General features: G+C 43.4%; 1 protein-coding gene across 4 annotated transcripts; it reads left to right on the top strand.

The window, feature by feature from the left end:
* The first annotated feature begins 462 nt into the window (after nucleotides 1-462).
* Nucleotides 463-26,363, top strand: KLHL20 (kelch like family member 20). Of its 4 annotated transcripts, XM_055724361.1 has the most exons (14): nucleotides 463-594; nucleotides 1,640-1,712; nucleotides 2,512-2,572; nucleotides 9,957-10,530; nucleotides 14,880-15,038; nucleotides 16,200-16,294; nucleotides 17,507-17,622; nucleotides 17,989-18,172; nucleotides 19,312-19,455; nucleotides 19,665-19,798; nucleotides 20,428-20,636; nucleotides 22,246-22,352; nucleotides 24,456-24,536; nucleotides 25,261-26,363. In XM_055724361.1, the coding sequence occupies exons 3-14, from the start codon at nucleotides 2,550-2,552 to the stop codon at nucleotides 25,268-25,270; spliced, it is 1,836 nt and encodes a 611-aa protein (XP_055580336.1). In that variant the 5' UTR covers nucleotides 463-594; nucleotides 1,640-1,712; nucleotides 2,512-2,549; the 3' UTR covers nucleotides 25,271-26,363. The 4 variants fall into 4 exon arrangements, with proteins under 4 accessions (XP_055580336.1, XP_055580335.1, XP_055580337.1 ...); XM_055724360.1 differs by lacking the exon at nucleotides 1,640-1,712 and having other exon boundaries at nucleotides 475-594; XM_055724362.1 differs by lacking the exon at nucleotides 1,640-1,712 and having other exon boundaries at nucleotides 475-594; nucleotides 24,456-26,363.
* Nucleotides 26,364-27,384: the final 1,021 nt, after the last annotated feature.

The following is a 27,384-nucleotide window of genomic DNA, read 5'->3' as shown; positions in this document are numbered from 1 at the left end:
TGCTCAGGTAGAGTTAAGATTTTTGTCAAAGCGTGTGACTTTTCGGCTCTCCTCCTAACGTGGGCTGCCACTTAGCCCCCAGCAGGGTCCCCAAGAGGGTTTGGAGCAGAACCGCCTGCCCAGCTGCAGGGCTGTTGTGCCAGGGAGAAAACAGCAGGCCTCTGCGGGGTGAGAGCTGCGCAGGGTCAGCCCTGAGCTCCTTCAGCCTCGCCCCCCGCGGCCGATGCTGCAGCCCCCTCGGGCCCCGGGCACGCAGTGGCTGTGCTCCCCGGCCGGGGTCGGGATGCTGCTCATAGCCTGGGAGCGCTCGGCCACGCTGCCGCCACCGCCGCCTGACGGGGCCCCGTTCTCCGGCCGCCCGTCCCGCCCAGCTGAGGGGGCCGGGGCCGTGGTGGGGCGGGCCACGCAGGCCCCGCCGGTGCCGGTGGGGCGGCCGGTGCCGCGGGGGCGGGGGCGGAAGGGGCGGGCCCGGCGCGGTTGGCGGCTGGCGGGGCCGGGGCGCTTCCTGCGGCTGAGGAGGGCCCGGCGGGGTGGGCTCGGCTCATCTCAGCTTGGCTCCGGAACCGCGGCTCGGCGGTGGACCCCGCGCCCGGCGTGAGTGAGCGCGGCGGGGTTCTCCGCGCCTCGGGGGTGCCCGTGTCCCCCGGCGGTGCGGGCCGGGGCGCGCTGCACACCCGCGGGACGGCGGCGTTGGTGGGGCAGGGCCGGCGGCCGCGTGTGCGGCGGCGGGTAGCGCGGCCTGGCGCCTGCGGGGCCGGGGCGGCGGCCTGGGGGGCGGTCCCGGCGCCTAAGCCCGGCTGGGCTCCCCTCCGGCCGGCCGGGGGCCCGCGGCCCTGCCCGCTGCGGGCTGTGCGGAGAGAGGGAGGGGGCGCGGGGGGGCCGCGGGAGCTGCGGAGCGGCCGCTTGTCCCTGCGGGGCGGCCGGGGCCGTGTTGCTGGGACAGCCCCGCTCTCCGCCACTTGCTGCCCGCCGAGGGCTCTACGTGGAGGATCCGGGCGCAAAGTGGTTTTGGTTTCCCCGCCCCGTCCCCGACTTTTCACGTGGGTTTTAAGGGGATTAAACCTGATGTAACCGGGGCTCCGATAATAGCGTGGTCCCCTCTTCCCGGCACGGGCCGGGGCTCGGGGGGGGTTCGGCGTGTTCGTGCCCGCTGGAGCCGCCGGTGGGGCGGGCGGGGGCCGGGCAGCCCCAGAGCGGCTCCGCGTCGGTGCGCGGTGCCCGGGCCGCCAGGAATTGGCTTCGTTTGCAGGAAAATCGGAACCCGAGTGATCTGCAGCTGTGGCAGGCAGCGAGCCTGAGCTTATTCCTCCTTACCTGGCGGGCTGCTCCGTCTGTGTGCCTTTGATGGTGCAGCTGGAGAGTGCTGCGTAGAAAATAAGGTGCTGCTTGGCGTAGCCACGTAAAGCTAGAGCCGTCTTGTGGTTTAATTTGTTACGCCAAAAATATTTTGTTATTTCTGGGCGCAGGGCTCCAATCTGACAATCTTGGTCTTCCAAAAATGATTTTATTCGTGCTAAATTTAAGATTTCCTGTGTTAAATGCTACTTCGGTTTATTTTAAGAGTTAACTCAGTCTCATTCTGTCATTGCTTTTCCTAGAGTTTCATTGCTTTTGCATTTCTCACTCCATTTCTGAATAGGAAAAAGGCTGTGACTATCAATACGGAAGCAGAACACCCTTCTCCCTTCTGTTCTTTTCATCCATGACAAAAAGTTAGGTGTATTGCTTTAATGATTGAATTAATTTTATTCCTAATTGAATAGTTATTAAAAATGAAATTGGGATGAGTGATGCCCTTATAACAAGGGTAAATCTGCACTGGAGTTAGAAGTTAGTGGTTGAATGTGGAAGGCCTGTGCAGTTTGCAACTGTTACTCCTCTCAGAAGACAGATGTTTGGAATGGAAGTGTAGTGAGCATCAGGCAGCATCATTAATCTCTGCAGATGTAGTACCATTATTAGCATCACGCTTACCTCTGGGGTACATAGTTGTCTTCAACTTCCAGGCACAATTTTTATCTTGTATCAAATTCTGGCCCTGCAGTGTGGCTGTTGAGCAGTGCTGTGCTGTTCATTAGATGCCAGCCTGCCTTAAATCTCTGGTAGATGTATGAGAGAGATATCCTGCCTCGGAGCAAGGAGTGAGAGTGAGCACACTGATATTTGAGGTATTATTTTCCTTTGGTACAATAATTTTAAGGTTTCAGAGAGGCAGACAGTTTACTGACTTTATTGTATGTGTTTCATTTGCCTAAAGAATCATTATGCAGCTGTGGTGAAATTACTTTTAATGTTGATTATATTTTCTTCTGCTTTATTCTCTGCAATTCAGACATCATTAATGTAGGCTGTTAGTTTTATAGCTGGATAAGAGCTTGAAGGCATATTAATGAATGGATGTGGTCAGTTTTGTTGTCCTAGAGCTAGACCAAAGAGAGGAAAGAAGGTTCTCTTGCTTCCAAATTTCATCTTTTTTTTTTTTTTTTTTTTTCCTTTTTTCTTTTCAATCAGGTCTTGAAGCATAGGGTGAAGATTTCTCTTCACGGTGCATGGACGGAAAGCCAATGCGCAGGTAAGATGTGAAAACGATTGTCCTTCTGTTATCCAAATACGATAAATCATGTGAGTTGGTTTTATAAGTGCCTAGACCATAAAATGTTGTTTGCTTTTAAAGGCTTGACTAGGAGAATTAGAATATAAAGTATTCATCTTTAGTCCTTACTTAAACATACTTAGTTTTCAATATTTACAAGATCAGGTGTCTTTAAATGAATATGCTGTTATGAAAACTTGTCTTCTGTATGCTTCCTAATTCTGCATCCCCACTCCCTACTTCCCCCATTTACTATCATATTTAAAATTCAGTATTTAATTACTTAGGTCTTCAAATAGTGTGAAATAAACTGCTTGGGAATACATTTAAACTTGATTTCTAAGGGCTTTATTTTTCCCTTAACTAAAGGAGTTTAGTCCCGTTGGTGGGGTGAGGTCTTGGGTGAAAAGGAGATTTCCTTTTCCAATTACAGCTGCCAGCTGCCTCAGTTCTAATGAGCTGAAGATGCAGCTGAAGTTCTAATTCAGGGGAGTTCTTGCTGTGGTCGTGTCAGAAACATTATCTGTTATATAGAGAAAAAAATGTCACAGTAAATCAGCAGGATGACAGGTTGGCAAACAGGATTGTCTGCTAATTGCTTTTCACTATCCAATGGCAATCCTGTGGTAAAACCTAACAGGAGATATATTCCTGTATGTGATACAGGCTGTGTGGAAGCAAAGTTTCCTGAAGTTCTGCACCTCTTAAACTGAAGTAAAGAGAACTCATGCAAATTGCTTAGTCTGTCTACACTCTTTAGGATGTTGAAAGTAGGGAAACTTTATTACCGATAATTCTGTAAACAGTCATGTAGGAAGGTGAGGAATTTTAATCATAGGTGAATATGTAGAGTGTTTTTAGCTACAGCATTTGCAGAAACCATTAGCCTGGGTTCTGTGTAAGGAAGTAAGAAATAAATAGTTGTTTAAACCCTTGAAGAGTGACGCTATGTTGTTTAATTAAATGAACCCCTGAAGCGCAACAAGAAAAGAGCTGATGAGTAAACCCTGGGACGTGATATGGGCATCACTGAGGCTATGTTCAATATTTTTGCAAAGATAAAAAATGTGGTTTAGACAATGGGGGGCTGTATGTGACACTTAGGGTGAGTTCCTTTTCCTCCAAGAAGGATTAATTAGCAGACGAGCAGTCTTCCATCTTAGTCTTCTACAATGGAGACTGGTTAAGATTTAACCAATGTCAAACCGCAGCTTTTCAGGTTCTTATGTTGTATTCCATTTATCAAAATGTTTTTCTAGAATTACATAAAATTGGTAACTAGCATGGCTTGTGTCCTTGTTTTCTCTCTACTTTTTCATGTTCCTAATGGAAAAATTGAGGTTCTAAATTTATTTTTGTGTCTGCTGTTCTCTGCATGTCCCATTGAGTCAGAGAATTAAAGTGTTGAAGCTCGTATGTCTTTTCTGGGTTTGTGGTCTTGGACCTTGCTGTCGCAAGTTCTGCCTTGCCACTGAGACTGGGCAGTTTTAGTGGTGGGCAACAGCACGGGGCTAAAGAAGTAGAGGTTTTCTATTGTGGTGCTGATCCTGGCACTTGAGGGTGAGGTTTTTTTGGGTTTTTTGTTTTTTTTGTTTGTTTTTTTAATTTTATTTGGGTAATGGATGCAGACCAGACCTTTCAGTACCTTTTGTCTTCCCTCCCTCTCTGGCAAGCCAAGGTAGAGCATGGATAACGCATTTGACGTACTTACATGACTTTACTTTTGGACTAACCTTTCAGCTGATCTCTGTGCCTGGACGTATTATATTGCTGCAGTCTAGCCTGACAAGCACAGCTCTGTCATGAGCTGTGGGCTTCAGTTCTTGAATATGCTTGCATGTTTTAAGGGTCTCTGTGTGGATTGTTAAAATTTCTGGGTTTTATTCTACTGTGTGTCTCAGCAGTAAAGGATGAAAGGTTCCTGATTGGATTTCAGGCTCACAGATCTTCCTGTGAAGTCCAGCTAAGCAGATGGCAGAGCAGAGCACTTCCTTCTATCCTTTTATTCAGGGCTCTGCAGCCATTTAACATCACACGCGAGAGTCCTGTTGGATATTGCAAGAAGAGAGGTGTGAGACTTGGTCACTACTGTATTAGTAAACATGGCGAGTTGATATCGAATGTGTACAGCATTCAGAGGATGGGAAGTACAATTTGAACAGAAAAGGAATTGCAGCTATTCCTGTCAAGATTATAATAGAGAAAATGCAGTGATGTTCAAACAGGATTTGTCTTGCATGAGAAATGAAGTGATAGCTGGGGCAGGGTATTCTTTCCCACTGTCAGAGAGCAGCAAAAGAACGTTGTTTTGCTGAAGGTACGAGCAAGGCAGAGGGGATCTTTCCAGTGAAGGGCATAGTCCCACAGTACCTGAGCAAGGAGGACAGAGCAGATCTGATGACCAGGGTCAGTCAGGAGTTCAGTACTCGTCAGGCAGATCTGTAGTGATGAGGAGTGGCTGAGGTCAAGCCAGGAAGCCAGGTCAGCGGGTCAGTGTCAGCAGGGTACATGGTCAAGTGCGGATGTACCTTCACCGTTTCTCAGACTGGGCACGAGGGCTTGAGCAGCTCCCAGGCAAAGTGGGGGGGGCTCTCTCAGCTCTTCCTGGCAGCCCGATCCCAGGTTACGGCAGTGCTGTGTAAGGGCTGGCTCGAGCACAAGCAGCTAGCCCCTGCTGAGGGGGAGAGGCTTCCATCCGGACAGTGCACCTGGGGACCTCGTGTGCACTCGGGAAGTTAACTAATTCGTTGGCTGTAGCTCTTACCCAAGACAAACTGCAAAAGGCTTAGGAAGGTTTTGGGAGGCACCAATAACGACCTCATCTTTCAGAGTATGGACATCCTCATTCTTGGTGAAACTCTTCTGGGCTCGGTCAGTGAATATTAAACTAAATGTAAATAGGGACATAGACACCAGGTCCTTGCTGTTCTCCTTTTGATTAATGTAAAATAGTATTGCAGTCAAATTTATCTGCTTGGTTGCATAATTCAACCTCATTGAGAACATATACCTGAGACTTGCTGGCTAGGTAACAAAAGGAATCTGTGGTATTTTTACTAATAATTGGATGTTTAGCTAACTAATTTCTGGAGTATTGATTGCCACAATAAAGCATTTCAGTTTACTTAGCTGATGGCGGTGGTGGTGTCACTTCTGTTGCCAAAGATGCTGCCTTTGGCTGGGTCAAATCAAAGATCTTTGTTCTAGCTGTTCTATAGCGAGTATAGGAAATACACAAAGAAAGTATGTGTTAAATTCAAAGCGAGGCATTGACAGAAATCACTACTGGTTTGTATTGATATTTTCATTTGCTACTGAAGTCTGTTGCTACTACAGCAGTGTATGATTTTGGATTTCAGTCAATGTTTTCAGTCTTGAGACTTGTTCTGTTTCACAGGCCTTAGGGCAGTCTGTTGTTTTTTGCTGAGCCGCGTTAAGGCTTGCTGGTAATCTTATGCTAAAACATACATTATTTTAAACAAAAAAAAATGCAGACCACTGACTTGATAGTTAAGTAGCTCTATGACAGTATTGGAGAGAATTTTTCTTAGATATGTCTTATTACATGTGTTCTTGAACTTTGGAAGAAGCTGCTATAAGCTCTAAGGATGGATGTCTCGGGTGCCTGTGTTAATGAATAAAGTTTTGGGAAATGGCATAGCTGAATAAAATGGAGGCAGAGCGGCCTATTTATTTAGCTTAGTGTTGCAGACTGCCTGTGTTCCCATTTGTACTTTTCAGCTGCGTGCTACAAAAACCGATCCTTTGTCAGCCCTTTCTTAATCCCATTGTATTTGCTGATTTCCCCAGCCCTGCATTTTGATGGAAGCTAATCCCAGAATATCTGCATAGCTGGGTGTGAATCTTTTATCCTTGCATACACATTTCCTCTCTGATCCTCAGCCCTTCTTAATCACCCTGAGTATTCAGGAGCAGCTCTTAGTTTTGTGCTTGTGGGTGGGTGGGGGAGGCAGCTAGCCTGCCATGTGAGAATCAAGTGCTGCCTTCTGTCTTTCACACCTCTAAGCTACTGACTCATCATTTCATTCTCTATGCATATATATGCATAATGCACACATAATGCAGTTAAATTATTATCCTCGTGGAGACACATGCCATCAGATGGTGTCCTTTTAATTCACACTCCTGTGCCTGTGTATAGCAGCAACCCACAGTGCTTAACATCACGCATCTGGTTTGATCTGGTATGGAGATTCCCAGGCCCATTGATCACTAGCTTCTGCATCACCCAGAGGTAAGTTATGGATGAATCAGGAGTGCTAATTTGATTATTGCTCTTTTTTCCATTCATTCAATTTTCTTTAATCATTAACCAGCACTTTATATCCTGGAGGAAGGATGTTTGATACAATGCAGGCACGCAGATGAATGCTGATGGGAACAATGCAGGAATGCCTCAGTTCTTACTAATCAGACTCCTTTTTAGTTGGTTAATTTAAGGACATATTCAGCAGCCTCATTTGAGTAGGAAAATCCTGTCTGTCCTGGCTAGGAAAGATGAGGGCTACTGCCTGAGTCTGGCCAACTGATCGTGTGGCGTAAGATGGTCCACCCCATTGCTCTGTGTCAGCAAAGAGTCTTGGTGGTGGCATCGAGAAGATACACTGTATTTCTTGTGGCAGCATAGCCTCAGTCTTAACCTTTTTGTACTTGGCATCTCTGCCAGTCTAAAAAGCTCTTTGAGATCTGCTTTAGGGCTGTTGTTCATGGGGGTTGCTTTGAGGAAAGCCTTAAAGGTGTAGCAGCAGGGTTCTGCTTTCCAAAAAGAGGACCTGTCCTGGACATAAGCCGTCTGTTATCTGTAGTTATGTGAAATGGGGTTTTATATGAAGAATGCCTGTTCTGTGCTTCGATGCTTTGACTGACAGCCTGGTCAAGACAAACTGTCCAAAATTATTACAGTAGCATGTGTCTTAATAGGGCGCTCCCCCCCCTCGCAGGGGTTAGTTTGACATAGCTTGAAACCCCTAATGCATAATAAAATCCATTTGGCTTGCTTAGCAAGAGCTAGACTCTACAGGGGGATTTTTGTCACCACCTTTCTCCATCTCTTGGTGGAGGGATTAAGTTACCCTTTGGCCTTAGCTGCTAAGGACTATGAAAGTAAGCCAATTAAGTAAATTAATCTTTAACTAAGGTTTCTTGGGGTTTGTGTAGGGGTACCATTAAACTTAGTTTGCATATGCTGCTGCAAGAACTAAGCTGCATTGTTGGTGAGGAGCTTGGCAGAGCTTTGCAAGTGGTTGTCAAACCCCACAAGGTGAATTTGGGTTGGAAGGAACAAGAGTGGGTGGAGGAGAGTGAGAGGCAACATAACAGCAGAAGGATTTGTCAGAAAAGGAGTATGGTGATGGATGCAAAAAAGATGGACTAGCAATAAATAACCAAGGCATTTAAGGTGCAGAGGCTGAACAGGAGCCAGTAGCAAAACCAGGGGGGAGACCCAGCTGGATCTGTCTAAGATATGAGGAAGAGGTAATGGTCTGAAACATCTGAATATTATGATCAAGGAGAGGGTGTGGGGGGAATGGGAAAACAGGTTAAGATGCAAGTGAATAATTTGAACTGCTGCAAAGAGACTGGTTTCCCCTCATTATTATGTCAAATGCACTTTCTAACCACAGGGAAAAGATGTGAGTTGTTTTTTTAATTCTCTCGTTCAAGCATGTTACAAAATACTTTGAGCAGTATCAAAGTGAAGCTAAATTTCTTTTTAACTCTTAATGTGAACAAGGTGAGGTAGTGACAGCTCACAAATGCCAGTGTACCAGAGAAGCTGGTAATGGACAGCATGTATCAGGTCTTTCAGTGTATCTCCAACAGCCAGTGTACTCGCTGGGTAATTCATAACCATCGGTATTCTGGTGTTTTGCTCAGTATGCTTTAGTTGCTGTAAGTGATAGTTTTCCTTTGAAGTGGGAAGAGGCAGTAGTTTCTTTTATTGTCTTTATTTTCATAGTAATTGATATGTCACTGGTGCTGATGCATCTTTTTTAATAATTTGGCTATGGTACGTGGCAGAAATTCACATATGCTTGGAACATGCAAAATGACATCTGTTACATGTGCACTGATCTGCTTAGTTAGTCTGATTGCTGAAAATAGAGATGGGTTTAATTCTTGTTTAGCACTGATTTCAGTCACAATGAGGTAGTGAATCCTGGGGTGTAGGCAGACATCTCTGCAAAGTGAGATATGAGATGTGTCATCTTGGTTCATCTCTGCAGAACTGCAAAAGGGCTCAGGGCAATACTGCATTCCCCTTCTCTTGAGTTGGTAGCATACATGGTGCAAAGTGTGATCTGTCAGCGTTGTCATGTTGCCGTGCAGATGGTGATTGCACTTAAGCTGTGGCAGAGCTGACATCTGCTCAGGGCTGCGAGGGATAAAGGAAAGGTACCCAAACTTTTGTAAAGGAGGACATCAGATAGCTAGAACATTGTGTGTGGAGCTGGGAGGACAGTATGTTTTTCCTACTCTGTGCCAGAAACTTGAGTTTATATATTCTTAAGTTATTCCTCATCTCTAAAGTTACCATCTTGACTTTATTTTCGTCCTGTTTTGGTAGACTGATACGTGTGGATATTTAGATTATTTTGACTTTTTCCTGGTTGGTCTGATAATCCTGATTCCCTTCTGCAGTTCTTAGTCTGCCATTCTTGGGAAAGATTAACCTTTTGGAACATGTCAGGGAAGGTGGGTTGAGTCAGAAGCTTCTATAATTCAAAAATAACTGAAGAGGTGATGATTAAATGGATTTTCTAGATACTCATAGTAGGCTGCAGGCCATTTGAAGTTACTGTAGTCTGTGTGACAGTTTAGTGTATTCAGATAGCGCAGTGATGAGTGACCCTATCAAAAATGTAGGTAGAAGAACAGAGAAGCCTGGTTAAATCATACAGCTGGAATTCTTTGCAGTGGAAATCCATCTCTAGCTCTGTCAAAGAAAACTCAAGTGACAGTGGGCAGCTTGTCTAATCTTCTCTGCCTTGAGTCACTCTCTGTGAAATGGGGATAATCTCACCACACAAGGTTATTATGAGGTTCGGTTAATAAATATGTATGTGAAATTGGATATTACAGCAGTGTGTCATAGAAAGCATATAAAAATAGCTTTAAATATAAGTCTGTTGCAAATTGGCATTTGTTTACTTCTAGGTAAGCTTTGGTTAGAGACAGATTCCTCTTTCACGTGATCATGTGCTTATTTCCACGTTCCAGTGCGGAGCTACAGGCACTGCTGGTTTTGTGCTCCTGATCGGTGCGAGCTGTAGAGCTTTGGCTGACAGTTCCTGGTAGATTAGTCGATGATGGTCCTGTCTTACTACTTCCTCCACTGCAGGTGTACCAGTAGTCGACCAGGAGAGACCGGAATGGATGTGACCAGCCGTTGCACACTCGGAGATCCTAACAAACTGCCAGAAGGGGTGCCGCAGCCTGCTCGCATGCCCTACATCTCCGACAAGCACCCTCGACAAACTTTGGAAGTCATCAATCTTCTCCGGAAGCACCGGGAGTTGTGTGATGTGGTGCTAGTAGTCGGTGCGAAGAAGATCTACGCCCACAGGGTGATTCTGTCAGCCTGCAGCCCTTACTTCCGAGCCATGTTCACCGGGGAGCTGGCAGAGTCTCGACAGACAGAAGTAGTGATCAGAGACATCGATGAAAGGGCCATGGAACTGCTGATTGACTTTGCATACACTTCTCAGATTACTGTAGAAGAGGGAAATGTGCAGACCTTGTTGCCAGCTGCTTGCCTTCTCCAGCTGGCTGAGATCCAGGAGGCCTGCTGTGAGTTCCTTAAGAGACAGTTGGACCCTTCCAATTGCCTGGGCATCCGAGCTTTTGCTGACACTCACTCGTGCCGTGAACTGCTGAGGATTGCTGACAAGTTCACACAGCATAACTTCCAGGAGGTAAGTTGGTGTGCTGGAGTCATGGTGTAAAATGCGTGAATGTGTCCTGTAAGAGCCTCGAGCAGCTCCCGTTTTGTGCTTCTTTCCAAATCCTGCCTTTACAGCTGCTGTGTGCCCTGATAGACATGGGTGTTAGCCATTAGGTGGGGAAGAAAGAGAGAAGAGATACGTGTAGGACTCTGTTGTACTGGTGGTTTGTATGTAATCTATGGCATTTCTTCTCTTGAAGTTGTGTGGCAAGTGCTATGTGGAAGGCAAGGTCTCGGGTGTAGCTGGAGTTTGGCATTGAATCTGATGTGGCTGCACAATGGTATGATGTTCCACTCCCCTTTCACAAATGTTCTGCATGATCAGAGGGAAGGCAGGTGTTAAAAGTAAGGATAATACATCAATAGAACCAAAAAAATTGATGTTGAGTTTAGGGATGGGAAAAACGGGCGTGTGGGGAGCATACATTTGTCTCAGGGGAGTCTTCAACTCCCTTGCTGTAGCAGGGCTAGGGTTTTGCATCTGTTACTCAGCAGAAGTTGTTTGAAAGCCATTCAAATGTGTAATTTTGTAGCTGACCTTTATAAATTAGTCTTTCTTCCTTTGTTAATTCTCCCTAGATGATTTTTTGGGGGAAAAAAATGCCAGCAACTGGTTCAAGGAGGGATCAGCATAATAAATAAGGATTCTGTGAGCAATAGTCTGAGAAGAGTGGGCCTTAACTACTATACCCAGATGCAGAAAGGAGCCAGACCGTTTTAAGTGGTGTCTTTCCTGAGCCCTGGTTGGAAGGGCAAGAATTTGCGTATGTTTTGGAAGCAGCTACTCTCTAGGAGTGCCCTCTGCATGAAGGTCTGTTCCTCTGCCAGAGAGATTTGTCGCTTGCCTCTTCCAGAAACTGCACTTTTCCATCCCTGGAACAGGTGGCCTGCTACAGAGAAATCTCCTCTTTCTACCTTCTTCACTGGTAGATCCTTTCCAAAAGGAGTAACTGCAGTATTGACTCCTGATGCTAATTTAGCTTTCCCAGGGAAGTAAGTGCAGTATTTAGGTGCTGTGATTGATTGCAGCTTGCCAACTTTTTTTTCCCCTGCAGGACACAGATTGGAATTGTATTTATTTCAGCCAGGTAGTACTTAAGAAAAATATGAGCAGAAGCAAACACAATTGAACTTGGCTGTTGGACACATTGAAGACAGCACTTGGTATCTAACTGTAGACACATGACATTAGTTTACTCTAAAAGTTGCAATTAAATACATCTTTCCTAACCATAAAGACCAGAAAATAGAATTTGCTGTTTAAGACGAGAGCTTGTTTTTTGTAGAACTTGGTGATTTCCCAAAGCCCAACATTTTAGCTGGCCGTTTCATGTGTTCTGTGCTTGCTCTGCATTTCTTCTCTTCTGCATTTTTTTGGGGAGCAGGATGGTAACCAGATGGTCGTTTATTTTCAGTGCTTGGTCGTTTTAATGGTTAGAACTTGTGCTCTTGTTATTACATGAGTAGGGCATGCTTACAAGCTTCTAAATAACTTCTTAATAGCATAACAATTTTGTTTTAAAATATTTTGGCATTAATACATGCAGCTGGCTGTTAAAAGCTGCTTGCTATGAAGTGCTTTTCTTTTGGAGTCCCTTGAAGATAGCTTTTTGTCTTCCTTATCCCTGTTTAAAGCACATAAAGACAAAAGTTTTGGACTCGAAAACACACTTATCCTCAAAGATGATACAAATTGGAACTGACTTAACTGAATCATGGCCTCTGGAAAACAATTGCTTAGATTAGAACACTATTTCTTTGGTTTGGGTAGGTTTTGATGTCTTTAGTGCCCTAGGAGTTTTGCAGCTCTTCATCCTTAACGACCACTTCTTTTGCTTCCACTGTTTCTCTGCAGACAATCTTAGTGGTGCTGCTTGCTGGGATTGTATTCTGTTCTGTCATTATTTTCCATCTGGGGAGTGCATTGGTAATCCCTGATGGAAGCCAGTGGCTTGGCTACTTTATCATCCTCCGCTGTGGAGGCTGAGAACTGATTAAAAAATGTGCCGCCTTCTGCAGAGGCTGTGTGGTCATCGTTCCTCCAAGCTGGCAAAAAGAAACGTGAGATGGGAATTTCCTGAATGACAATGTAAAATATTAAGCACTAGGCATCAGGCCAACCCATGCAGTTACTTTGAATGCAGTTTGAATTGCTTCATGTCCTCTGCTGTCCTAACCTCTAGTTCTATTAATTTTTATGTGTATTGCTGCATTACATCATTAACTTGTTGGTAAAATGTTTTTCAAGTTTTCCATTCCCCTCAATTTAATTTGTTGCCTAAAACCCCTAGTGAAGCTTGTGCATGCAATGTGAAATGGTTCTATTAACAACTCTGCTGTGCAAGAACAGCCTTCACATTTTTTGTTTGGTCTCTGACGTCTCCGTGAAAGGAGAAAATATACTTAAGGATGAACAACATGTGCTTTGTGTTAACAGACAAAAATTGCACTCCATATTGTATACTCTGACATTTCTTCTGTCTGTTTGTAAAAGCAGTAATGCACATGAATGCTGTAGAGGAAATGAAGCCCATCCAATTCTTGCTTAGTAAGCAAGTCAGTCAAATAGACCATTAATATTAGTCAGGTAATTATTAGTGTCCTGATTAAGCCAAAATAAGCCAAAGCATTTTAAATAATTACTGTTTTACTATGTAAACTAACAAGCTGCATAGTAGTAATAACTTGGTTTGCAGAAGTGCTTCCATTACATTTGAGTTTTGTGAGGCCATCGATGCAGCTGGGTTTTCTGGGGTGGAAGGGAGAGTGTGGATGGTCATCTTTAAGTCATAAATTTCCAGAGCCTCTGTTTGCAGAGTCTGAGGCTGCATTTGCAAACTGTCAGGGTAAAGTTTAGGCATAAGGTAGTCTATGTAGAGGAGAGGGAGACTGTGGAAAAATGCTGATAAAGTTCTTTAATGGCCAGCCCTGGTCTTAATCTTATGGCTGAAGAAGCGTGTGGGCTAACCTTGTTGTGGCTCTTGCTGTCCCTAAGAGCCCACAGGATCCAAGAACAAATTCTGGTATCTGATCTCATTGCCTGTTGTGTTCTTTTTTAACAATATTTCCTGTTGTCAGTAACTTGGCGATTTTTCTATATTCGTTCAGTGCTCTTAAGCGATTTCTGTAGGTAATTAAAAGGACTGCACAGCTGACTGCTGTTGAGATGATAGTGTTAAAGAATGTACTGTAATTTATGCGGCAACTCATGAAATAAGGCATGGAATTCTAACGTGGTTGCAAACGATAAGGACAAACCAGTGTTCAGTTATTTTCTGTCACTGAACCTCTTGGAGATTACAGGCTACAGGCTGGGAATGCTTGTAGGGAAGCCAAGCTGGCAGTTATTGATCAAACGATTTCTGCAGTTCTCTTATTTTGACTCTTGCATCTTTCGCATCTACCTGGTATCTCTTCAGAAGACATGGTTGTCTGTGAGCTGTAACCTCTCAAGGCAGTCGCAGACGGACTGATGTGTGCTCTGGTGTGTTGCATGAGCAGTCCTCCAATGGCAGCTGAAGCCTCCTGAGAAACTCTGTCCCTTTCTTGGGTACTGAAGGAATTAACATGTTTGCACATTGTCAGTGGCTTGAATTTCACAAGAGATCAGTCCTTAGGGCCCTGGGAGGCTCTGATTCCCTCTTAAGTGCATCTGGACTTGGGCATACTCTATGTACATATTTAGAGCAAATCAAAGAGGCAGGATCAAATTAGTCCATCTTCTTCTCCTGAAGTATTTTCTGTTCTGCCACAAATCAGCATTCGGGAAGACTTTCCATGTTCTCTACAATGCCTCTGGTAACTTGTTTCTGAGACTCTTATTTTTGTGTTCTGTTTTGGATTTCTTCTGAATAGAGCCTCTCAAATACGTGACTGAAAAGCGGTATCGGAATAATCAGCTATGCAACATTTTTATTTCTAATTTATATATTAAACACAGCAAACAAGGAGACTGATTTTAAAGGGCTTTGTTTTTCCTAAATTTTGGAACCTGATCAGTGTGTTCTGTGGCTTAACCCTTTAAAAGTGTCCTACCAAAAAACTTTGTGTAAAATTCCCTTTCAGTTGCATCCCCATCTAAAAGTGTAATTTGTTGTGTTGCTAAGGGACTGTATTCTGCTCTGTGCAGCAAAACCCTTCACGTATTGATGTTGAAACTGATGGGTATTTGGCACTTCACTGGATTAGTCCATTAGACTCTAATTCAAGTGGATTGTATCCCCTTCAGAGTTGTGGTGGAGTGGTGAATGGCTCTGGTGCTTTGGCCACTGTTCTCACTTTCCTTTTTTTTTTTTTTTTTTCCCCTTTCCATTTAACCAGGTAATGGAGAGTGAAGAGTTCATGCTGCTTCCCGCCAATCAGCTCATAGACATTATATCCAGTGATGAGCTAAATGTTCGCAGTGAAGAGCAAGTGTTCAATGCAGTGATGGCCTGGGTGAAATACAGCATTCAGGAAAGAAGACCCCAGCTGCCACAGGTAATCTTGAGCACAGTAACATTCAAGATTGCTTTATCCAGGGGCAGAGTAAAGAGGGCTGGTACAGTGGTGCCCCAGCAGTGTCACAGTTCTGAATGCATGCAAAGCCACATTAATTCTCTCTGACTTCCACCTGTGTTAGGTGGCTTGTGCTTTCCCTTCCCCTAGGCTGGAAGGTGCACTGTCTAGAGCCTTCAACAGGGGCTTTGTTGAATTGTTTCCAGGTAGGACTTGCCAAACTAGATCACTCCAGTAGCCTCTCTAGACAAACCTGCCTGCGTTGCTTTGAGTATCGTATAAAAAACATAGTGGATAAGAAAAAGCTTGTCTTTGTTTGCACTTTATCTTTAAGCTCTGCTGTTTGATTTATGCCTCAGCCCTCATGATCTTATACTCGAGCTTGTCAGAATGGTTTTGTTGAAATATGATGCTTCATCTAAGCCAAGCCATTTCACAGAGAAGTACCCATTCTGACAAAGCTGTCAGCTGGAAAGCCTCTGAAGTCTCAGGCTTTCTGATCAAAAGAGTCTGTCTGCCTCAGTGTTTCTGCTTTGGCAATAGACATTAAATGCAACTTTATTTAGTGGAAAGCTTTTGAAAATGGTTTCAAATAAACAAACCATGCCAGAAAAAACTGCTGTTCTCAAGGTAGCTCTTAATGCTTGTGTAACTGTTTGCCTTTTTAGGCCCTGTTGTCTATACCTGCTTGCGCCTCTAAATTCTAAACTGTTGTGAATGGCATGTTGTTTGTTACTGTTCATTTAATGCACAATACCATTCGTGTTTGAGAGCTAAAGGGTTGATAAAACTTCTAACTCAATAAGTTTTTCAGGCAGATATACTGACTTCTGAAATTCTATAAAGGTTTTCACGTGTGACCTTGGTTTCAGCTGTTAAAAGGTCCAGGGATTGTCCCTTTTCAAAGACTGATTTGCTGCTGGGTGTTTAAGTTGGTATATTGAAAAGACAAAGGTGCTGCAAGATGAGCTGCATGCAACTAAAATGCCAGGGTTTGGATGTGTAAATGACTGTGTATGTTTGTCAGAGGAATTATTAACTTCTAATCCAAATTTGTTAGCTACTATTCTTTTCTGTTTGACCTCTTGCATCTCTGTGTGGGTATATTGTAGTTGACAGCGTACGTTCTGTTTTGTGTTTTAGGTCCTGCAGCATGTCCGTCTACCGCTGCTGAGTCCCAAGTTTCTTGTGGGTACAGTGGGTTCTGATCCGCTTATTAAGAGTGATGAGGAATGCCGGTAAATCTCCTCGCTGATTTACAGAATTGGATTTCATTGTATTTGCATCTGTTCTCTAAAACTGTGCTGATCTGTTAGTGGTAAATGGGTGGTATCGCACAACTTCCTCTTCTGCAACTGGGAGGAGAAGAGATGCAAGAAAGTGTTTTGTGTTTGCGTAATAGTCGGTAGTGCCCAAGATGCTTTTGTTTTTTCAAGTTTTCAGTGAAATAGCAAACTGAGAGCGCTGTTTGTCTGTTGGTAAAATACCTTTGTGTATTGTTTTCCATTTCACTACTTTTTGCTTCTCTGGTCATGGCCTTTCATTACAGCTTACCACTTGCTTGGCATTCCTGATCTCATTAGGACTTAAAGTAGTTTTTGTATGTAAAAAGTGTGCATTTTAGTAACTGAATTGGACTCTGGGATTAGCCTGCTGTTTCCCACAATGATAGTGCAGGGAAACTAATTTCCTCCTCTTACAGTACGAGTCTCACCTTTCTTGTTCTATGGAGTTCTGTATCATTTAGAAAGCACGCAATTCTTCTTGTTGTGCTTAATGTAAAAAAATTCAGGGGATAGACTAAACTGTTCCCTTCCTGAATAAGCATTCATACTGCAGGAATTCCACACTTGTAGAGGGAAGGAGGACTCTTTTTTTTTTTTTTTTTTTTTTTTTTTTATTCAAGGGTTTGGAGTATTAGGATTAGTCCAGGTGGCAAGTCATGAGGATGGACAGTGTGAGCTGGCCAGAGCTGATGGAGAAAATATTCATCAGAAGGGTACTATCTCCATCTATCGGTCATGTGTGTGTATTATGTATTTGTGTGCTTTTCAACTCCCGTTTTGTTCCTAGACAAAACAACTGATCATTAAGTTCTAGCTTGAGGCAGACTGGGTTTTTCTTTTCTGCACACTAAGCCTGACAAATCTTGTCATAGTGGCTTTTTTTGTCAGACTTTATAGCAAGCAGTATCTATTATTAACTTTGGCTAAATACTGATATTGGTCTGCTGCTGTCACTGTGTAAATGACTTATAAACAACTGATGAGTATTTAGGTGACAGTGTATGTTTTAACTAGAGCTATTCATGCACTTACGTGATTTGTGAATACCTGAAGTGCGTGACTAGTGCTGTGCTGGCTGCTCTTGCCATCAGTGTTGGTTCCTACCTTCTCCTGAGACTGGTATCAGGTGAACTTTGGGGATTAATATTTTCTTGTCTTGCACAGGGATCTAGTGGATGAAGCTAAAAACTATCTGCTGTTGCCCCAAGAGCGGCCACTGATGCAGGGACCAAGAACTAGACCGCGCAAACCCATCCGCTGTGGAGAAGTGCTCTTTGCAGGTACATATAGTTCCTGTTGGCGTAGGTCAGGAGACTCAAGTCTGGGTTTTCTGGTGGTTAGCGTTCCCATAAGGCCAGTCTTCACAACATGTTTCTGAAGTCACCTGTACATTAATATTAGGAGGTTTGAGTGAACTTGTATGACTTCTTCGGTGCTATGAATGCCACAGTACTCCAAACTTACATTAATGCTCTTGAATATCACATTCTGTCTTCTGATTATAACCCTCAGAAAGAGTATCTCTGAGATGGGGCTACTGGGTTAAGGCTGACAAAGTCTGGAGGGGTTCTTTGTACCAGGCGCACGTACAGTATGTGAACTCAGTGCGTTATCATGATGCTATTCCTTGTGTTTGGTTCCTGCAGTGGGGGGCTGGTGTAGCGGGGATGCAATTTCCAGTGTCGAGCGCTATGACCCTCAAACCAATGAGTGGCGAATGGTGGCATCCATGAGCAAAAGACGCTGTGGTGTTGGAGTCAGTGTTCTGGATGATCTCCTCTATGCTGTGGGAGGCCATGATGGTTCTTCTTATCTTAACAGTGTAGAAAGGTAGGTCTCCGTAAGGCCAATATGCAAAATGTTAACTCTGAATGTTTAAACCTGGGTGCAGCCTCTTAGAAATGAGTCCATCTTGCCAGCTATGTTCTTATTTTGCTGAAACCCTGAAATTTCCTTTACACGTTACCTACATCTCCTCCTTCCTTGCATACCCCTTCAATATTGTGTTGGTTTACTGCTGAACTAGGACTTCATGCGTAACAGCTTGTGTCATCATGTCCCCAGCTTAATGAGACAAGACAGCTTTTGATATAGGGGAGGCATATATAAGAGATGGGTCTGGGTGTAATTGATGGGAGGAGTGATGATCCTGGTTAACCTTCTTTACAATTGCTGGTTTGTTTTAGCGTTGTTGAGGAAGGTGAGGTTACAGTAAGCATTTCTTAAATGTTTAGGGAAAGATCCTGGAATTTTATTGTGGAGTGGTAACCAGAGAATTAGGGAACCTTGGCATTTATACAGAAGAAGGAAAATAGGTCAGTTCTAGACCTGTGAAAGACTGAAGTCAAACAAGCTTTACCAAGCTTCCTGTTTCTGGGAGCTGCATATGGCAATCCCTATGCCTAAAAGCCGCGTGACTCAAATACCTCCTTTCACCTCGAGCCTCCCCTTCTTCCCTTCTTCTCCGTGCATACTCCTGGCTTCCCAGATCATGACCCTAGCCTTACATCTCCTGTGTCCTGCACTTTTGTGCTATGCACCATATTTCCTTGTCTCTGGATTCCCAAGTCCATTTGGTTTCTTCATTTTTTTATCTCGGAAGCGCAGGTCCTAGTGCTGACTGAGTTCTTGTGTGAACTGCAGAGAACATAGAGCAGGGTAGCTCTTGTCTGCTGCTTTTTGCGTAAATGCAAGTTACCACATGTCAGCCAGTCCCTGGTAACCTGCTTTCTTATGAAGCTGAACCTTTCATCTTCAGTTTGAATCATCTCAAGCTGCAGTTTGAACGTGCCTGGAATGTGTATTGGATGCATTCAATCACTTCAGGGGTTTTATTCAACTTACAAACGGCTGTGTTGCAGTTTAAGCTCAAGATAGACAAGTTTCACTGCTTTAGTAGTTCCCAAGCATGGGAGAGTCCGAAGCATACCTAGACAAGTAATTTGTGCTGTTTGGTGTGTTTTTTCTAGGTATGATCCAAAGACAAACCAGTGGAGCAGTGATGTGGCCCCCACCAGCACCTGCAGGACCAGTGTTGGAGTAGCAGTTCTTGGAGGCTACCTTTATGCTGTGGGTGGCCAGGATGGTGTCTCTTGTCTCAACATTGTGGAAAGGTAATTTTAATGTAGGGGAAGAAAAAAAAAAGTGGGGCACAAGAAGAGGGTCTCTTAGAAGGTGCAGTTGATGCAGATGAGCTGGAGAGGAGGTAAGTTCTGCGTAGATCTTACAGGGAGTTTTGTTTCGAGAGAATAAGGTCAGTCTTCCTGCCCCTTTGTGAAGATGCTTACACTTCACTAAGCTTTGGTGTTTATTCTTTTGACAGGTATGATCCCAAAGAAAACAAATGGACTCGAGTGGCTTCTATGAGCACCAGGCGCCTGGGAGTTGCAGTAGCTGTGCTAGGGGGCTTCCTCTATGCTGTGGGAGGCTCTGATGGAACTTCTCCTCTCAATACGGGTATGCCTTTTGCTGTGCCTTAATTGCAGTCAGTACTTCTCATGGCCTTATTTGCCCTTAGTGTCAGCCAATGGCTGTGAAATACATTAGTGATCAGTTTGTGGTGATTTCCTTCTTTAAATATGATTTTTGCCAGAGTAATTCACTCTGCGGGCTTGTGAGCTCCTATTATGTGGTGGTGTGTCGTGTTTTTTTTTTTTTTTTTTCTTTCTTGATGCTGCATTTGGCAGAGTGTCCTGAATACAATACTTTGATAATTTGCATAACAGTTGCAAGCACATCCTTTTTTTTTCCCTGCAGTAGCCCTTTTCTGCTGTAGGAAGGAAGATGCCAAAGGTAAAAGTCCTGCAAGATGGTAATGCAGGTCAGTTTGTAGCTTTGCCAGCTCCCTCTTGAATGAGGATGCTAAATGTGACTGACTGTGTGGGCCTGCAGACAGGAAAGATAACAGCAAGCTTTCTATAGAAGAAAAGCATTAGAGTGAAAGAACAAACTGGTTCATTGTATTTTGGTGTGTGGAAGTTACAGCATCTTTACAGACTGAGCAATGCTTTGGATGCAGGTTCAAAAATGCTAACCCCCACTGCAAGCCAGCCCTGTTGTTCAAAGATGTGTCATTTCTTCTGCAGTGGAACGCTACAATCCCCAGGAGAACCGCTGGCACACAATTGCACCCATGGGGACAAGGAGGAAGCACCTGGGCTGTGCAGTGTACCAAGACATGATATATGCTGTGGGAGGCAGAGATGATACAACAGAGCTCAGTAGTGCTGAGAGATACAACCCTCGAACCAACCAGTGGTCTCCTGTTGTGGCCATGACATCGCGCCGGAGTGGAGTGAGTTTTGCTTGGTTTGCTTGTCTGTTACTGTATGTAACCACGTGGTGAGAGCATAGGGTAGAGTGTCATCTTGTGAGGTTTTTCTCTTGCTTTCTCTGTACCTTCACCTCTCTTTGGTGAGGGGAAAGGTTTGCAAAAAGTCAAAGCTCTTTAGCAAGACTGGGGGAATGAAGTGGTGGTCATGTCATGCCATAGACAGCTGTTTGTTATGCCCGAGGACTGGAAAATGGAGTCAATTTGAGGGTCTTTTTTTAATAGTTTTCGTCCCTTACATGGAGTCAACTACTTAGGCCTGAAACACCGGAGTTCTTTAGTTCTTTACTTGGTGACGTAACTGTACTTGGTATGAGATGCTATTAGAGAACGCTATTAAAATTAGTACCTGAGTCTCTTTGGATGAATTAGGAGGTGAACATACTTGCCCAGAAGAAAGAGCTAGGAAACTGGGCAAGCTTGTGTTTAGATACAAACTTCCAGCATAGTCTTTTCGTTGCCTTCAGATGTGTGTGGGAACAGCTTTTCTGGGCTTTCACTTTGTATGTTGCCTCTCTTCACTGAATTCTGTGAGTATGGGGAGTGACAGCATGTTCTCATCGACTGTTAATCTTGTGCTTTCTCTAGACTTGTGAACAAAAGATTAGCATAGTGTTTTAAGCAGTCATCGTGTTTGGGCAGATGCAAATGTTATGAATATTTATCATTGGATATAGTAAAGAGTGAATTCTGTCTGTATGGTAGTATTTCAGTGTCTGGTGAGGCAAGTATGAATCATAATTTGAGTAACTACTAGTTTTGGAGGCAGAGAATATATATTGAGTGCTGCCCTCAAAGCATATAGTACGCGGTCCAACATGGTCCTTTCCAGTTACTGATTAGGCATTGACTTTTCATGAGCTGGTTCTCTATTTGCTTTCTGTAGAAACTGCTAAACAAATGCATCTGTATCTGCAGCCCTCCTGAGCTTTCTAACTTCCTCAGAGCCAAAACAAAGATGACTTTACATTGCATTGCTGTTGTCTTTTCTCTGTTACATCGTGAGGTGTTTTCACTGGAAGTGATCTTCCTAAACGACAGAACTGTTTGAGATTTCGGTGATTTTTGTGCTTCGGCAGAAAGACAAAATAGAAAGGCTGGAGGCCAAGGTGCTTACAGATGGTCCGAGCCTCAGCCCGAGAGGAGCAGGCCAGGGGCTTGCATATGGTTCTCCTAGTTCAAACAAGCATTCCAGGCTGTAGGCTCGTAGATATTCTGGTGCATGCTTATTGCACTTGGTGAAGAATTTCAGCCCAGTATATGCTAAATTTTGGCTGATAAAGGCTTAGGTTCTCATGTATCTATTATCATTCAAATAATTCTAGTTCTTATAGCTGGTAATAAAGGGGAACCTTCTGCTTTTTTTGTTAGGAGATTCTCTATTTTGAGATAAATATGTTTCGTTATTTTTTAAGCTGTTTTATTTGTCCTTTTCCCCCAACCAAAAACCTCTTCTGCAGATTGCCTTTCACCAAACATGGTTATTAAATCTTTTTATTAATGTTTTCATGTTAATCCTTCTTTTCAGAACATCTCAGCTAAATAGCTGCTATCTGTGATGGTCGTTTTGCAGGTTGGCCTTGCTGTGGTGAATGGACAGCTGATGGCAGTGGGGGGTTTTGATGGCACGACGTACTTGAAGACTATTGAGGTGTTTGATCCAGATGCTAACACATGGAGGTAACTTAAGTTTGTGAAGCAATCAAATAGCAGTCTTCAGCTGGAGCTGCTGCCACCCAGCTGGAGCTGTCCCAGCCAGATTAGAAATGGGATGTACACCGTGGTGAAGAACTGGGGTGTGGTAGCCAGCATAATGTTCACGTTGTGGCTTGTTGGCTTGCATGGAAGTGTATGAAAGAGAATCACATTTTGATGAATGTCCCAATATGCCACTTACCTGCGGCATTCCCGTGTCTGTGACTGTGGCAGTTGAGAAACATTTTCTTGCAGATTTCTGGTTGAATTCCAGCTACTGACTCCATTTTAAGTAAAATGGGAGTGAGTTTTCCATAGTTACCCCATCCTCGTATCCTGACAGATTTAACTGACATTTAGAGGATAAAGTTTCATTGCATCTTTAACAAGTAGGAAAATGGTGTATAGATCAGTTATGGAGACCCAGAGGAAATAAATTATTTAGCAGGCTTGTTGGGTGGCAAGCAGAGGGTCATACCAAAACCCGGTTTGTTTTTAAGTGCTGCTTTTAATATAACAAAAATGAACCACATTGAGTGAGATATGGCCCTTCTGTTTATTTTGGGCTGGAGTCTTCTGCTTCCCAATAGGACTAAGCTTGTCCTTAGCAGAAGGAGCTCACAGTAATGATGTAGAATTCTGCCTACTCATTTTTGTTTTCAGGCTGAGGCTCTGATTTCCAAATCTTTTTGGAGGAGCTGAGGCAGAACACTTCAAGCATATGATGTTCTTCCCCTTTAAATCTGCAAGACAGCAATTAGAGGAACTTAATCTGGTTTACAAACAGAGAGAAATAATATGAAATTGCTGATCAAAAATACGTACTGAGCAGAAAAGAAATAGGAAAAATAACTACACCTGAAAGCAATTGCTTGTGTATTTGTTCCAAACGTAATTAGTATAAAATTTCAAGCTTCTGTGTGTATTCCTACTGCTTTAGTCATCTGGCAGGGGTGGGGAATAGAAAGAAATTAATGTCCTTATTCCTTCCAGTCTAGTAGTACTAGCAGATTAACCCTGTCCTGCTGAGATAAGCTGTCAAGGAGCAGTAGAGGAGTTTCCCCTTGCTTGTTGAGCTATGGACAGTGCCTTTTGAACTGCTGAGAAAACCAGTTAAGTAGAGAATAATACGTATTTCATATTCCTTAGCTGAATGGTTTCAGCTACTCTCAATGATAGTAACAGTAATAAGATGTCTAGACGTAGGAGTTACTGCCTGGGCTAGCATTCACGGAAGTTTAGGAGGTTATTCAAAGTATTAATGTTGTGGAGTTTTTCTCCCACTGAATTCAATATAGCTCATCAACATCTGTGGCCTTCTCTTTCTTTTGTTTGCTGAACTTCTTGCTCTGTGAAGGATACTTTTTTTAATTTGTGTAGCCTGAGAAATGCTTCCGATGCAGTTGGGGTTTAATAACTTGCATTGGTAGGAGTTGTTTGAAGAACTTGCTTCTCCTGTTTCTGCCAGCAGACTTCAGTGGCACAGAGGGGAATATGCAGCTGAAGTAAGTAGGATGTTGGAGTCTACAGGGATCAGATTTCCATATGAAATGCAGGCACCGTTTCAGTAACATATTTTGGAGAAACAGATGGTGCTTGGGATGTTGTTTTATCTTGGTTGGATCAGCTGCGTTTAGGGTATTAGAAAGATAAAAGAAATTAGTTGACTAGCAAACCTATTCCTGCTCATGTGTTACCCAAAACATGGCCCAAGGTCAGCTGCAGCCTACAAAGTTACTCTCTATCTTGCTTATTGCCAGACAGGGTTACTGTCCTTACTGTAACCGGACAAAGTTACTTTCTATCTTGCATATTACCAGGCAGGTGTTTACTCAGGTAACAGAAAACTGCAGTGTCAAAATGAGAAGTAGTTTCTCTTCTGAGAGAGAAAGGCATGAGCAAATACAGCTGTTCACCTTGAGCAGCAGTCATCTTACACGCTTCTGACTTCTTAGTTGTCATGGTCTGCTTTAACCAGAGGTTAACAAAGGTGTAACTCTGCTCACAAGGGCTGGTTCAGTCTTTCCCATGGTAGCTCCGTGAAGAAGAAGCCAAACCAGTGTGACCACTGAAACCTTGTCTTTGCAGGTTGTATGGCGGGATGAACTATCGGCGGCTGGGAGGAGGAGTAGGTGTTATCAAAATGACACACTGTGAATCTCATATATGGTAAGCATCAAGAGGGAGGGAGACCCCTTGGTTCTCATTCCTAGAAAAACTGAAGAGACTTGTTGACACTGGACCTCTTTGCAGCTCTAGTATGCACGGTCTAGATCCAATGTAACTCTTTGCCGGTAACTCTTTCTATGGAATTATAAAAATGACTTCTGTCAGTGTGCCCAATGGGAGACCATGTTGTCAGACTCCAGGGAACCACTGGACAAAAGTAGAAGGGTTGCTTATGTCCGTATTTTTTCTAAATAGTCTACATTTTTTAATAAACCAAACTGTAAAAGTTACTGTAGCATAAACAATGCTGATGTAGATAGTACATGCTATACTGAGAGTCTGGCAAGGAGGAGGGTTTCCTGCTTTCCCTCCTGCTGTGTGAGCAGCTGTGTGATGGGTGAAAGAGGAAAGTGATACAAAAACATTGCTTTTGCCTTATTTACAGAGAGCTTCAAAAAAGTACTTGACCTGCAAGGTGCCACCTTTGCACAGAAGCTTTTCTGTGCACAGAGTATATTTATTTTTTCATTTAATTTGTATCATGTATTTTCTTTGTATCGCTCACAGCGATAATTCCAACTTTTTATATAGTGTGCATATATATATATGTATTTTATATATATATATGTGTGCGTGTGTGATTTTGAGTTTTGGCGAGTTGGTGGTTGGGGCAGGGCTATGTCCTGCCAGCTATTGTGGTTCCAACCCTTGTGGTATGTTTTAGGGTCTCTTAGAGTACAGGAGAGCTATGAGGATGGGTGCCCTGAGTATCTTTTCAGTCTTGCTGGAGGCAAGAAGTAGAACTGGAACTCTCATCTATCGACTGAATCAGTGAAGTGCCCAAAAAGGGTGAGAGTGAAAAGGATTTCAAATGATGCCTTTTTACTGTACAGTGTATGGTACAAAAGTTCCTCTTTTGTCTCTCCCCTCCCCTGTATATGAACCTAGAAACAACTAGTTGTTGCTTACTTGTAATAAACATTTTACTCGCGTTGCCTGCTAGATGTTGGTTCTTGTCTGAAGCTGGGATGCAGGTATCATCTGTGAATTCTGACTAGCCTAGGTCAACACTCACTTCTCAGGTTCTTGCCAGAATGGCAGACCTGCAGTCAGCTCCTGCAGAAAAAAAGCTTAGACCAGCATCGTCTTAGCAGCCCTCCTGCCTCTTACTGTGTCTTTAGAATTCCTGTTGTAAAACACTGACCATGATGAGATGGTACCCTCCCTTTTAGTCATTTTTATGCACTTTGCCTGTGTTTCTTCAGAGCAGGGAAAGGTATGAGCTGATGAGAGTTTGGAGGGGAGGGACCATTTACTGGCACTGTGTGTAACTGTAATGACAGTGGAGGCACCCAGGGGTGGGGGGAGAAGAAAGAGGAACTCTAGACTTAAAGGTTCTGATATGTTTGTACTGTAATTTCTATCTCTAGTATGAAAGAATGACCTTTTGCACCTGATGTAACTTTGGACCTTACTAAATTGGATTTTAAAAGAGTAAGAGGACTGTGAATTCTTGAGACTAAAAAGGCAGTGCTGACATCTTAAGTTCTTTAACTTCATAGTTTGATTCATGTAACTCAGATTTTAATGTGCTTGAACATAGTAAAAAATTACACTACAGTAATAAATGGGTCATTAAAACTTTTTTAAAAGCCCCTTTTCCCCTAAAGGTCGGTATTCTTGTGTTTACATATGAAGATCATTTGCACCTTTACAAGGAAAACAAGTATTCTGTAAACAAATGTTTACATGTATCATTTATGCTTTTTTCTAGCATGAGTAACTTGTATAAATAGTGCTATCTTAATAAATTTCTTCTATGCTGTTCTTGGTTTGTTCCTTTGGGTGAAAGCAGTGGACTATGCTTTTTTATGGCTTGTGTGTACACAGATGCTGGGTTTTTTTTCAGCTACCAGTCCAAGTAAAACTCTGCTGTTTAGTCTTAGCCTCAGTTGCTTGGAAGCACATCATTCAGCACCAGCTTTTTCTGGAAGAAAGCAGCTGCACTACCTGGTTAAATCCAGTTCTGTTCACTTAGCTGCAGTCATCAATGAGGGCCATACCTCAATTTGTAGATAAGCATGTAAAAAAAAAAAAGTAGCTTTTTGTTCCAGCAACACCCATGGGCATTGGAAAGCATTGCTCTTGAAAGCTGAGTACAGCTGCAGTTTATATACATACTGCACTGGAGTTCCACATGCTAATATTCTGTCATCTTAGGGCAGCAAAGAGGTTAAAAGAGGCTATACAGAATTTAGAGATTATTTATGCAAATTTGTTGGAACAAGCTGAACATTAGGATTGTTATACCCATGGCTTGCTTCTAAACCTGTTTTCAAATCAAATGCAGGTGCCAGTTATGTCAGACCTTTACTCCTGCTTTACCCAGCATTCCTCTGAATCGAGATAGTTTCCTTTTATGAAACATCTTAGACAAAGTTTGCTAAAGCACCAGAAGTGATAGTTTAAATAGCTGCTGAGCTGTCACGACCTTCAGAAGATTGCTTAGCTGCCTCTACCAGGGTAAGAGTTATCACTTTACAAACTGCAATCTTTATATGCAAAAATGATCCATTTTAAACATGTTTCTTTGGCTAATTCTGGAAATAGATTATTAAAAGCAGATTAGGAGCTAGGCATGCAATTATGTCATGTTAGGCAGTTACATGTTTGCATGGCTGGTGCATCTCACTGTTGCTGGGGAGAAAAATGAAGGATCTTTTTTAGCGATAGCCTGACAAATCCTAAAATTATGTGGTTGGGCAAAAAAGGGGAAAACTTGCATCCTTGCTCAGGGGCAAGATCACAGCACAAACTCATCAGACCTTAGAGATGCTGCACAAGTGTG

Source organism: Falco cherrug, chromosome 12 (genome assembly GCF_023634085.1).
Source record: "Falco cherrug isolate bFalChe1 chromosome 12, bFalChe1.pri, whole genome shotgun sequence".
Taxonomy (NCBI): Eukaryota; Metazoa; Chordata; class Aves; order Falconiformes; family Falconidae; genus Falco; species Falco cherrug.
Note: the sequence above shows the minus strand (reverse complement) of the source record. Positions and strands in the feature narration are given on the sequence as shown.

Coding starts and splice junctions, on each gene's coding strand:
- KLHL20 (XM_014277316.3), top strand. CDS start 9,922: ATGATGGTCCTGTCTTACTACTTCCTCCACTGCAGGTGTACCAGTAGT. Junction 15,039..16,199: donor GAAGACCCCAGCTGCCACAG/GTAATCTTGAGC, acceptor TTTGTGTTTTAG/GTCCTGCAGCATGTCCGTCT. Junction 16,295..17,506: donor AAGAGTGATGAGGAATGCCG/GTAAATCTCCTC, acceptor TGTCTTGCACAG/GGATCTAGTGGATGAAGCTA.